This window comes from Lissotriton helveticus, chromosome 5_1, assembly GCF_964261635.1.
Source record: "Lissotriton helveticus chromosome 5_1, aLisHel1.1, whole genome shotgun sequence".
NCBI classification, from domain to species: Eukaryota; Metazoa; Chordata; class Amphibia; order Caudata; family Salamandridae; genus Lissotriton; species Lissotriton helveticus.
In genome coordinates, this window is record NC_136065.1 from 1,165,863,683 (window position 1) to 1,165,877,262 (window position 13,580).

The 13,580-nt window shown below is 46.3% G+C and overlaps 1 protein-coding gene across 4 annotated transcripts in view; it reads left to right on the plus strand.

Moving 5' to 3' along the window:
• The window catches only part of LOC144755185 (caspase-7-like), a 237,730-nt gene that overhangs the window by 19,320 nt on the left and 204,830 nt on the right, over window positions 1-13,580 (plus strand). For 2 of the 4 annotated variants that reach the window (XM_078643846.1, XM_078643845.1), the window contains exon 3: window positions 3,829-3,977. In XM_078643846.1, coding sequence (XP_078499972.1) covers window positions 3,829-3,977 — 149 coding nt within the window. The remainder of the gene's footprint in view (window positions 1-3,828; window positions 3,978-13,580) is intronic. The other 2 variants (XM_078643849.1, XM_078643847.1) reach the window with 1 other exon arrangement.

Here is a 13,580-nt window from a genome sequence, read left to right on the forward strand (position 1 = left end):
CCCTAAACCTCCGTAGAAGCATGTGAAACACTGAGGGGCCCTCCTCACCACACACAGGGCTGAATCTGCACTCTGAATCTGCACTCTGCACTCTGAATCTGCACTCTGCACTCTGAATCTGCACTCTGCACTCTGAATCTGCACTTTGCACTCTGAATCTTGAATCTGCACTCTGAATCTTGAATCTGCACTTTGCACTCTGAATCTTGAATCTGCACTCTGACTCTGCACTCTGAATCTGCACTCTGAATCTCCACTCTGAATCTGCACTCTGAATCTTGAATCTCCACTCTGCACTCTGAATCTCCACTCTGAATCTCCACTCTGCACTCTGAATCTCCACTCTGAATCTGCACTCTGCACTCTGAATCTGCACTCTGCACTCTGAATCTGCACTCTGCACTCTGAATCTTGAATCTGCACTCTGAATCTGCACTCTGAATCTTGAATCTGCACTCTGAATCTGCACTCTGAATCTTGAATCTGCACTCTGAATCTCCACTCTGAATCTCCACTCTGCACTCTGAATCTGCACTCTGAATCTGCACTCTGCACTCTAAATCTGCACTCTGAATCTTGAATCTGCACTCTGAATCTTGAATCTGCACTCTGAATCTTGAATCTGCACTCTGAATCTTGAATCTGCACTCTGAATCTTGAATCTGCACTCTGAATCTGCACTCTGAATCTGCACTCTGAATCTGCACTCTGAATCTGCACTCTGAATCTGCACTCTGAATCTGCACTTTGCACTCTGAATCTGCACTTTGCACTCTGAATCTGCACTCTGAATCTGCACTCTGCACTCTGAATCTTGAATCTGCACTCTGAATCTGCACTCTGCACTCTGAATCTTGAATCTGCACTCTCAATCTGCACTCTCAATCTGCACTCTCAATCTGCACTCTCAATCTGCACTCTCAATCTGCACTCTCAATCTGCACTCTCAATCTGCACTCTGAATCTCCACTCTGAATCTCCACTCTGAATCTCCACTCTGAATCTCCACTCTGAATCTCCACTCTGAATCTCCACTCTGAATCTCCACTCTGAATCTCCACTCTGCACTCTGAATCTGCACTCTGAATCTGCACTCTGAATCTGCACCTCTGAATCTGCACTCTGCACTCTGAATCTGCACTCTGCACTCTGAATCTGCACTCTGCACTCTGCACTCTCAATCTGCACTCTGCACTCTGCACTCTCAATCTGCACTCTCAATCTGCACTCTCAATCTGCACTCTCAATCTGCACTCTCAATCTGCACTCTGCACTCTGCACTCTCAATCTGCACTCTCAATCTGCACTCTCAATCTCCACTCTCAATCTCCACTCTCAATCTCCACTCTCAATCTCCACTCTCAATCTCCACTCTCAATCTCCACTCTCAATCTCCACTCTCAATCTCCACTCTGCACTCTGAATCTCCACTCTGCACTCTGAATCTGCACTCTGCACTCTGAATCTGCACTCTGCACTCTGAATCTGCACTCTGCACTCTGAATCTGCACTCTGAATCTGCACTCTGCACTCTGAATCTGCACTCTGCACTCTGAATCTGCACTCTGCACTCTGAATCTGCACTCTGAATCTGCACTCTGCACTCTGAATCTGCACTCTGCACTCTGAATCTGCACTCTGCACTCTGAATCTGCACTCTGAATCTGCACTCTGCACTCTGAATCTGCACTCTGCACTCTGAATCTGCACTCTGCACTCTGAATCTGCACTCTGCACTCTGAATCTGCACTCTACACTCTGAATCTGCACTCTGAATCTGCAATCTGCACTCTCAATCTGCACTCTCAATCTGCACTCTCAATCTGCACTCTCAATCTGCACTCTCAGTCTGCACTCTCAGTCTGCACTCTCAGTCTGCACTCTGCACTCTCAATCTGCACTCTCAATCTTCAATCTGCACTCTGCACTCTGCATCTGCACTCTCAATCTGCACTCTCAATCTGCACTCTCAATCTGCACTCTCAATCTGCACTCTCAATCTGCACTCTCAATCTGCACTCTGCACTCTCAATCTGCACTCTGCACTCTCAATCTGCACTCTGCACTCTCAATCTGCACTCTGCACTCTCAATCTGCACTCTCAATCTGCACTCTGCACTCTCAATCTGCACTCTGCACTCGCACTCTCAATCTGCACTCTCAATCTGCACTATCAGTATGCACTATCAGTCTGCACTATCAGTCTGCACTATCAGTCTGCACTATCAGTCTGCACTATCAGTCTGCACTATCAGTCTGCACTCGCACTCTGCACTCTGCACTCGCACTCTGCACTCTGCACTCTGCACTCGCACTCTGCACTCGCACTCTGCACTCTGCACTCGCACTCTGCACTCGCACTCTGAATCTGCACTCTGACTCTGAATCTGCACTCTGACTCTGAATCTGCACGCCTTAAAATCCACTCTCGGTTCCTTTGTTTGCCTGATGTTCGTTACGAAATTTTATTAAAAGGTGAGCAGGAAGTTTCAAAGTGCGACAGCATAAACATTTTTTTTAACTATCAGCTTACGATTCCTACCTTATTTGGAAGTTTATCTACTTGAAATATTCCCTTTGTTCTGTAGTAAGCAGACCTTTTTATTCCTCGTGTTAATACGCATGCAATGTTTGTCAATGCCCAGCGGGTCAGGCAGTGTTCAGTAGCACAATATTGCTGCCTCGTGGCCTTCGCTGCCGCGGGAAGTGCACAATTAGGCGATGCTGTGATCCCGGGTGCACTTTTCTGGTCGGAAAGTGGAAAGTTAGTGGTTTCACAGTGGGGGTCGGTGCCCTATAATAGGTAACACATGGGAAGCTCTAAATAAATAACTTCATCTAATGAGGCTGTCATTAAATAAAAAAAAGTAGCATGCTCGCCGCTGGGACATTTATCACCGCACAAATGAGTCTGTTTTCGCCTCATTAAAATAAAGAGAAACCAGCGTGAATTCGGTATACTTTACTCCCATGAAATAAAACACATCCAGCAAAGGACCTAACTCTAAAACGGATATTCACATATATGTACATCATTTCAGTCCTTTTTAATGTCCACAACGCTAAAACGTATAAAATAAACAAGCTTATAGTAACAATGAAAATGCTGCATCAGAAGGCGGGTGCCGGCTCAATGCCGGGACAGATTCGGGGGCGTTCCCGGCTTTTGGCTGACGTCGCGTGACGTCGGCAAAAGCCAAAGAATCTCGGGAACGCCCCCGAATCTGGTCCGGCATTGACGGACAGGCCCCTCGTCCAATGGCTAGCCTCCATTTATGGAGCTAGCCAATCGGAGGAGGGGGCGTATCCCGACCCACACACACAACTCAAGAGTTTTTTTTGGCACATGCGCAAAGCGCATGGCCAGTCAAAACCTAAAAAAGTGCAGAGTTCTGAGGAACTGGCCTAAAGATGTCTCTTACTGTCCGACGCGTGCCGATTTATATCTTAAGTTTGTCAATGTTTTGATTTTCAGTGGTCATCCTTTGTTCGAGTTTCTTCAAACTGCTTTTGCAGTTTGTTTGCTTGAAGCATGATTTATGGCCATGCTTTCAAGACCTTTCAATGTGATTATGCGTGGTATTTGGTTTTGCAAGTTTGGAATGCGAAATAACTCTTCTTGAAGCTTGGCACGTGAACATGCTCCCTATAAATGATAGCATTTAAATGTTAGTTTTATTGCACCTTATAGTTCCCATGAACATAAAACACGGTTAATAATAACGTTTATGTTATATCTGCTAACATGTTCATAATGTTAACCCATTGGAAAAGATCTGTTTGCAAATTGTTGCCGCAACTTACAAACTCAAGTAAACTGTTTTTCAGCAGCAAGAAGAAGGCGAAGGAACTCTCACCAGCCTCCTCCACTAACATTCAGCAGCGATTTGTTGCACAACCCTACCTTTATAACATGAACTATGCACATGTTGGCAAATGTGTTATTATCAACAACGAGAACTTTCAGAGGAGTACAGGTACTTCTATTGATACTCACATTGTGTGTTTTTCCAATGTCCCATTGTGTACTGATGCATTAGAGCTAACATATATGTTTGGTTGTTTGGTCTTTGCCAGTTTATGTTTTGTATATGCTGAATTTTTTTCCATGCTTTTTATGAGTGGGAGAAGGCATAGCAGATTTTGGCTAGATTTTATTCTACTCTGTTTCATATTAATATTGTTCCACATTCATTGATCTTCCATATGGACACACCACTATCACTAACTTTCTACAAAACTACTTTGTTCCGTCTTATGCCCCAAAGACGCCTCTGGCCAGTTTGAAAATGTGTATGCTGTATATTGTATTCAATTCATTAATTTTATTTAATGATTTATACAGCACGCCAATACAGTTAGGCGATACTGGGCTTTAAATAGCACATGTGCAGTGTCGGAGGCTGGTTTAGTATATGGTGCACACTTTTCTAAGTGGAGCACCCTGCACTAATCCAGACAACACTTATGGTGAGTTTAGTGGTCTTAGACAACCATAGAAAGCTAAGTGGTAGCTGAGGAGAGCAGCCTTCAGGCTTAGTCAGAAGGAGTGTTAAGCAGCTTGTTTTACCAGTACTAATGATGTAGTGTAGGCCAAACAAAAAAGAACCACACAGTGTAGTTATAAAAATAGGTATATTTATTATACACACTCACTAACACATTGGTATATCTCCTACACAGATATATAAACAGTACACACAGTATTTCAAAAGGAGAACAGGTAAGTACCCAGGAACCCCCGGATGCTCTGTGCAGAGTGGAAACACAGTCCCGTACTTGATGAAAGTCAATGGAAAGTCACGGTTGCAGTTTTTAAGAGGAAGGACCCTTCCCAGAGGATCCTGTAAAAACCTGTGGAAGATGGAAGGTTGGAGAGTCAGCCCACCCTTGGATACCCCAGGAGCCAGGATACCTACACCAGGGAAGCCAGGTGCATAGGTGCGTAATGAAGCCTGAAACTGCCGTAGACCACAATGGAGGACTTCAGTAAAAAATGCTGTTGGCGATGAGGGTGAAAGAGTCCGGTGGAATCCAAGGATGGATTCTTGAAGAGGAGTGCCTGCAAGCAAAGGGGATAGAGTCTATGTCACTCGGGAGTGACAAGGAGTGACAGAAGACCAATGACCACAGATGACAAAAGATGCAGGAGAATTGATGGTGACCATGTTGCTGCAGCCACGAGGACCAGGTGATGCTGTGGAAGACCAGGAACTGTTCACAAGCTGTCCTGCGTCAGAAGTTGAGAACCAGGGGGTCGGTCTCTGGCGGGACCACCAACAAGCCTAGGCAGCAGCAACAGGCATGGAAAATGAAGAGGTGCAGTGTTGGGTCCAGCAAGGTCCAAAGGACTCACCAAGTGCAGGAAAGCCTGAGCAGCCCTTAGCAAGAAGAGGAGCCCACTGGAGCTAAAGAAGACCCTCCACAGAACCCACAGGCCAAAGGCACAGGAGTCGCAAGAGGACTTTGAGCAGCTCACCAAAGAAGTAGGCCCACCGTGCCGAGAGCGCTGTGATAATGAAGATCTTGGCAAGAAGAGATGCTGTAGGCTGACCACGTGAGAAAGTAGGTTCTAGGATTAGCCAGTGGGCTTGAACACTTCTGCGCAGAAGAGATAGACGGCGAGAGAGGGAGGCACAGAGAGAGGAAGCAACAAAGAAAGAGGAAGAGCAACAGAGAGAGGGTAATGAAGAGTGACAAAGATATAGTGAGGGTGTGGGTGGGTGTGTATCGACAAGCCTTGACAACAGCAAGTCGGCGCGGTGTACAGGGTTGCTGTTTCAGTGGTTTAGATGAGGGATACTGGCCTCAAACTCGGTGAGAAGACAGTGCAGGTCTAGAGGGAGTTGCAGAACCACCACCTGTGCTGCAGAAACTTTCGGAGACTATGTGAGCTCAGGTGCAGCAGGCCATGGGCTCCTGCATCTAATACTGGAAACAGTGTTGGGGTAGGATTCCAACTTGATTGATACCAAACATGACTGGGTTTGGTGCAGCCAATATATAGTTAGACATCTTTTAATTGACTTGATGTCCACCATATGTATAAAATGGCTGACCCCACTTGCAAAGCCTGGAGAATTGGCTCCCGGGTTTGTAGGGGGTGTCCTGCTCATGCAGGGTACTCTCACACTTATAACCTAGCACTTTGCCTTCAGGATTGAAAGACCTACCTTAGTGGTGACATAAGTGCAGTGACCTCAGACCTTTCCTTATATCTGTGGTGAGTGGTACTAGCACCAGCGCACACAGGCTGTATTGGAGGGGTCTGTAGTCACAGATTGAGTGGTCTGTCATGGGTGGCATAGTATATGCTGCCACCCATAGGAGACCCCTGGTCTACCTAAGCCCTGGGTACCTTAGTACAATATACTTGGGACTTAGAATGGTACACCATTAGCCAATTAGGAAGGTACCAAAGTACTTAACATACACCAATTCTGGGAGAAAGCACAGTGACTGGGGTACTTAATAGCAGGATCCCAGTCAGATTAATCAGAAAACAGAATGACACCAGTAAAAAGTGTGGATAACCGTGGGAAATGGCCCTTTTTGCGGGGTTATCCCCAAACTTTTTGCTTCTTCCTCTCTTGTTTTTCCTGACCTGTGGCTGTTGACAATAGGACTCTGAGCACTTTACCACTGCTGATCAGTGCTAACGTGAATATGCTCTCCCTGTAAATTATTACGGTGATTGGTTATCCATGATTGGCCTATTTAAGTCCCTAGTAAAGGCAACTGAGTGTGCCAGGGCTGGTAATTCAAATGCTACTTGTGAGCCTCCACTGATTGTGCCACCAACATGAGTAGCCCTAAAATGGTGTCTCAGGCCTGCCACTGCTATGCCTGTGCGCAGTCTGTGAACTGCCATATTGTCCTCGCCAGTGTACCCACTGACCAGGCCTGACCCTTCCCCTTTCTTACACATTGGACACTCCTGTGGTAGGCCCAAGGAACCCCCCTGGGCAGGGTGCAGTGTATGTGAAAGGTAGGACATGTACTACTGTGGGTGACATGTCCTGATCGTGAAATATTTCCAATTTCGTTTTTCACTATTGAACGGCCATCTTGCCCATAGGATAGAATGGGGAATCCTGTGTCCCATGTGTACCTGCATATCTCCCCATAGGAGCAAGATGGGAAGCTGAAGTCTGATATCCCTGAACTCAGAATTTAATAACGCATATTTTAGGAAAGATGGTTTTTTAATTCCGTGTGTGAAAATAGCACTTTTTAGAAAGTGGCTATTTTTCTGTTCAACCTTTCTGTGTGCCTCTGCCTTTTTGTGTATTGACTGTCTGGTTTGTGTGTGACAGGGGCTGGGGGTGGCTGCAGGAGGCTGGGGGTCAGCCCTAGGCTGAATAGACAAATCTACACTTAGAGTGGTGGGAGGAGTTGCACCTGGGCTTGAATAGGACTGTGCCTGCCTTCCACAATGCTGGCTCCACCTCCTGCGGTGCGTCTAATAGCCCTGGCCCACACTCACAAAGGAAGAAGACCTGCCCTGGCAGAGGGCACCCAGAACTGGTTGGGACTGGATCCTGGACCCCCTCATACATGAAGAACAAAGACTTTTGGGGTATAAGAGTAAGACCTGAAACCCCTGTAATTTAGACTTCAACAATCAAGAGGAACCTCTGCCCAAGGAAATCAACGGAAGAAACTGAGGAGAAGTACTGCCCTTGCTGTGTGTTCTGGGGCTGGCCTGCAGTTGGCTGATTGTGCTGAAGGTGAGGCTGAAGGACTTTGCTGTGTGATGTGTCCCCCCTGCTTGATTACAAAGACTTTGCTGTGTGCTGTGTCCTGAGAGTCTCCAAGGGCCTGTGAAGAGCTGGCCTCCTGTTAGAAACACAGGGATATAAAAGTTTCCGGAAGTAACCTCGTCTGTCTGGGTACATGTGCCTGGACCCAGATTGCCATCTATGTAAAGTCTACTGTCTGACTTAAAGGATTACTCTGAGCCTCCACACTGTATGCCTCTGCCTGCACGCGCTTCAATCTGCACTGAGAGATCTCGGAGGATCAGCACGCTGCAACACGGTGTGCGTGTCTACACATCGGCTGCCTGGCACTGAGTTCATCGAAGGGCTGACAGGGCGAGCAACCAAGTACTGCGTGCCTGATTTTCCTGCTCTTGCCGCGCTCAAGTCGAGGAAAGGATGCCCCGTTCAGCCTGTATAGCAGCTGTGTGGAGGAGGGGGTCAGGCCGTGATCTATCAGAAACACTGGCGGCAGTAGAAGGCACCGTCTGAGAGGTACGGCTCACAGTAACATTGGATTCTGCCAGCCGGACTGTGCGTGGATGACTTTGCCAAGTGAGGAGTCGAGCTCGCGTTAGCGTGGAGGTCCGTGAGCCGGACTCCATGTTCACCAGGAGAAAAGGAGCCGTGAAGATTCCCTGGCCGCCACAGAGAAGGGGCCCATCGCGTCATCGTAGAACTGCGCTGTGATTGGTCCCAGCACGTCGCCTAGGTAACTGAGGGCTCGCTGCCAGAAGGAGCCTCGCCGAAAGCAGGAAGGAGTGGAGCGTCACCTAGGCAACGAGGGGCTCATCACCAGGAGGAGCCGCGCTGCAGCCCAGGAAGCACGAGGCGTCTTCCTGCAGCACGACCCCGTTCCAACCAACAACTGTGACCGGCAACAGACCAACTGACGGCCTGCGACCGGCACCCCAGGTAAACCGACCCCAGCCGCATGGTTGCGTGAGTGTGCTGAGAGTGGGTTGGGTGTCGGCAGGGCTGCCGGGGACTGTGGGGGAATCAGCTTCAGTACAGGGCCTGGGCAGAGAAACGATCTAGGCCTACTTAAATCATAGGTGGGGCATATTTCCCTCAATCAAGGAGGACGAAATCAGTACCGCACCTGACCGCGCAATTATCTATCTCCGATCCAAAAGTGGGAAGGGGCCCGCTCTTGGGAGATAATTGCCTCATATTACAGACCTCACCATCTAAGCCCGCAGTTGGTTTTCCCAGTAACTTTCCCCACGTGCACGAAGGAGCCATACTGAGGTGAACTATGGGCCTACAATGTGGGTTTCTGCAGACAGAACTGTGCAAATGATAACAGAGCTGCGTAGGGGCTAAAGAGACCAGTGCTGTTGCTACTTTACATGATTTAGCTTTTCACAACAGTAACCTACCAGTTTGTTTTACTAAGGAAACCAAAGTGAACATTTTTCAAGAGACAGTCTAAAAAAGGGAGTACTTAACCCCTTCGCTGCGGCGGCTATTCCGCCGCAGCGCCAAGGGGGAGGCGGGGTCGCGCGGCGATCCCGTGCTCATGATGGAACCGCTCCGTCACGGCCCGCGGGCGAGCTGTGCTTATGACGGAACGGTTCCGTCACAGCCCGCCCGCCTACTAGAACCTTCAGCGCAGGCGCGGAATTCACGCCACGCAGGCGCGGCGAGCGGGCCGTGACAGAACCGTTCCGTCACCAGCACAGCCCACACGAGGCTCGTGACGGAACGGTTCCGTCACGAGCATGGGAGGGGTTAAAGTATGTGCATTTTTGGGGCGTTTGTGTTTTGCCTAAGCTATATAAAGATATTTATATTTTTATAATCACTGGTGTAGTGTCCATTTGTGGTGTTCACTGGGTTGCTGTCAGTGTTGGTGCAAATACTTTACACATTGCCTTGGGGATAAGCCTGTCTGCTCGTGCCAAGCTCCCAAGGGAGTGAGCAGGGGTTATCATCAGTTTGTTTCCCCCTTACCCTGACTAGAGTGGTAGTTTCTTCCTAGCTTTGGCGTCAGCCTCAGCCAACCAGAGATTCCATTTCTAACAGTAACCATGAAAGCAGATCACACTTTCCTACAAGCAGCACATATAGCGAGGCAGGTTTAAAACACTTGAGAGCTAATGAAGTGAAATATCTGATTCTGTGACCAAAGTCAATCATAACTTTGGGACCATTATACCCATCATTATATTAGTAATTATCTGACAACTGTTTTTCTTTATTCAGAGGGAACAGGTTTTATATCCAGTCAATGGTGGCACTTCAAGAGAAGGGCTGATTACAAGCAGTAGAGCTTTGGAACGTGGGCACTTTAAAAGGAAATGTATCTCTGCTTCTGAAACCTCTTGAGCCAGCAGGATTAGTGTCAATAATAGTCTTATAAGCTAGAACCTGATGATAAATTGGATTATAGCTACAAAGGGGAGGAGGCATAGGAGGTCTCAAAGTATGGAATTGATATGGTCCATTTTGCTAGCGAAGTAGACGAACATGGCTCTTGATTTGTGGATAGCTTTAAGTGGGGTGACGGGTGTTTGGGGTGTGTTTTCAAGAAACGCATTCCTTAGTTCTAGCCTGATGATGACCAGTGCCTGGACAGCTCCTTTGAGTTGTTCATGAGAAATAAGTTGGACAATCTTTTTCAGAGCATGTAACTAGTGTTACCTACATTTGCCATTATCTTCATTTGAGGGGTAGGAGGGAGAGCGAACTCCAGTGTGCATACCCCACAGATGTATACAAGGGAGTGAGAGTGGTGGTGTGTTCCTGCAAAAATGCAGTTCGTCCTCAAGCTGTCAAAGCCATTTAATGATGCACAGCATCTCACCTGTGTGGCCTCCTCCAAAGGAGGCAAAGCGGTCCGGTTTGGTTGTGCTTAGGGTCAACTTCTCAGGAAGGGGTGGTTTAAAGACTACATGTGGGACCAGGACAAGAAGGTAGCCTGAGTCTTCTTGCGCCACCTGACATCCCCTATGTCCTGCACCAGGACAGGAGAAGTAGCCAGTGTCTTCCTGCTAAACCCAACATGCCATACTCTAGCTCACACTTCCCATCTGACTGCAACGAACTTGTGACTGTGAGCTGTGACGTTGTTGTAGTGGAATCCAGTCTTACGGTTCTATAGAGTATGGAACATTGAGGCAGAGTCTTGCTGTTGGAAAATGCCAGTCACCAACGCAGAGAGAATACCAGAAAAGTGGAGTGTCAAGAGGGCGGCAATTTCACCAGGATGCAATGCCAGCCAATGCAGCCAATGCAGACCAGCATAAAAAAGGGGGAGTGACAGTTACACACTCCATCAATCATGTATCATAGATATGTCAGTGAACCTTCTAGTGGGGAAAAGATGAAGACCATGACCCTAATCTGACCACACAAATTTTGTCGTACAGGCAGGTTGGGATAGGATGGGTCAGGGAAAGGACAAACTGAGGTGCATAATGAGAGGGAAAGATAATAAAAGGGGATGAGATGAAGACGACCAGGGCTCAATCCTAACTGCACACACTTTCCTTTACCACATTCTGGGTCCATCACTAAAATGTGATACTAGACTCACCATTGGAACTGTTTTACCTCTACCTCTGTGGCTCCACGTCTCTTCTATTTAGTGGGGTGTATCCTGGAATGCTCATCTAATCTTTACTTGAATAAGACTGCGAAGTAGACAGTCTGGACTAGAAAGACTATTCTATAAGAAAAAGACAATACATTTGTTAGTTAATAGTGGAGGAAATCACAATTTTAAAAATCATATACTTGCATAATATCTTTAATACACATATGGTTCGGGAAAAAAAGAAAGAAAAGGAATTCTACATACCCAGGCTGACTCTGTCATCCTGATTTGAGCACAGTGAGTGAATCAATCCAGTTTGAGAGTCCAGGCCTGAGGTATCAAGTGTGCTTTTGTTGGTGGTTGCAAGGAAATGGAAGTCAATTTTTGGAGAGTTTGAAAGAAGAAAGCTGTCATCCGCATAGGGCGGCACAGCTACAGCTAGATGTCAGCAGTATATTGGTGCACAGCAGCGCCTGTGTTCTTGAGAATCAAGCCTCGGGGTTCTATGTGTAAGTAAATTAGGTGAAAGCTAGAATTGAGCCAGAGGAGACAATGCATACCATATTGATGTTGACTGACAAGTGGTCTATCTTCACCATTCGGTGTCTGGTGGTGAGGAATGGTGTGAACCAGCTATAAATCGTGGTTCTGAAGCCATGAGGCAATTGAATATTTGGAGCAGACTTCTGTGGATGGCCGTTTCAAAGGCAGCAAATAAGTATAGCAAGACAACTAAGCGGTTGTTTTGATTTATCTAGGATATGATGCCAATAAATAATTTCAAGGTTGCTTTTTCGATAATGAATCTAGCTCTCAAACTAGATCAGTAGTTGGTCAATAGGTGCTCCTTCAGTATGATTACATTTATTTGGTTGTCTTTCATATAGACTGTTTCATTTCCCAGTCATGGCAACTTTTAAAAAAGTGGTAGTTTGATGATTGAGTAGGATCTAGATTTGTTGGGAGAGACTGGACAGGTCGCCAATACATTTTAGAATATGTCTTGGTCTAGGGGAGCATAGATTATGTTAAACCATTTGTCTTGGAAAATGGTAAATGTGTGCTTTACAGTTTAAATTAGGATTCAGTCATAAAAGTAATCCTTAGTTTTAGTTGTTTGATGGGTTTTGTCAATCTATCAGTGTAGATGAGAATGAAGGAATCCTGTGTAGTGGTGTATTTGTGGGGTGGACTGATAGCAGGTTTTCATATTGAAATTGTCTCATATTGTATATTTTCTCATACTTGCAATTTATCATTATATGTAAGATCCTTCCGTGTTTCATTCGAGGAAATAAGTAGGAGACCTTCCTGGGAGAGGAGAAGATTTTCCTGTGCCACAACAACAAAGTAACATTTGGAGAAAAGCATTATTTGCTCTGGAATGTAGTTAGTTTTAACCATAAAGATAATGTGCAATTTTCTTTTGAGGACAAAAACGTTTTAAGATGGAGTAGGAGTGTGCATGTGGCTGGGGCTCTGTGATATTGATTAAATTAAGGTGGTGATCGTCTAAAATATGGTGGAATAGTTCAATGTGCATGTTTGCTCACCTTACATTCAGTTGTATGGCTGAAAGGTGATGGCCATATACGGTTGAGTTGGGCATGAGGGAGAGAAGGTTTGATGTGGATGAGATTTCTGGGGTGACACCTTTGTGAGGGTGGGATTTGTGATTCTGACATTAATTTAAAAGAATGGGGGTGGCGTACTGATTTGCTCTGAGGCAAATTTTGACCAGATGGGTCGGTTAGTACTGTGATACGCAGTGCGGAGCCCAGTATTATCTTGAAGTAGGACCGATAAACCTTCCATATTGATTGCCAAGTTTGAATCATATAAAGAGGTATTCAAGTGAGAACAATGGAAAACAATAAGAATGACGTGTAGGAAAACAATCAGAATGATGTGTATGTTGCTTGCAAACTCCTTGCAAGGTGCGGGATACTACTTCCAAGACGGTTGTCAAGTTACAGCAGTACTCAGGATTATTAGCATCAGCATAATATCCCCTACATCTTCACCTCAAGTCTGTCATAAGCAAGTCTACAATATGTAAGCAGCTTATTAAATTCAACAAGAGGTTTATAGCAGGAGGACACCTTGCCATCACTGCACTGTATATTGTCATTGTGCTGCCATGTCTTACGGCTTCATCTGGTTGACACATCCCTACAGCCTCACAAAACAGCCTATGAATTTGTCTGAGTGCTTTCTGATCAGGTACAGTTCCTTATAAAAGACAGGCTCTGTATGCAAAAACAACGCCTGAAACCAAT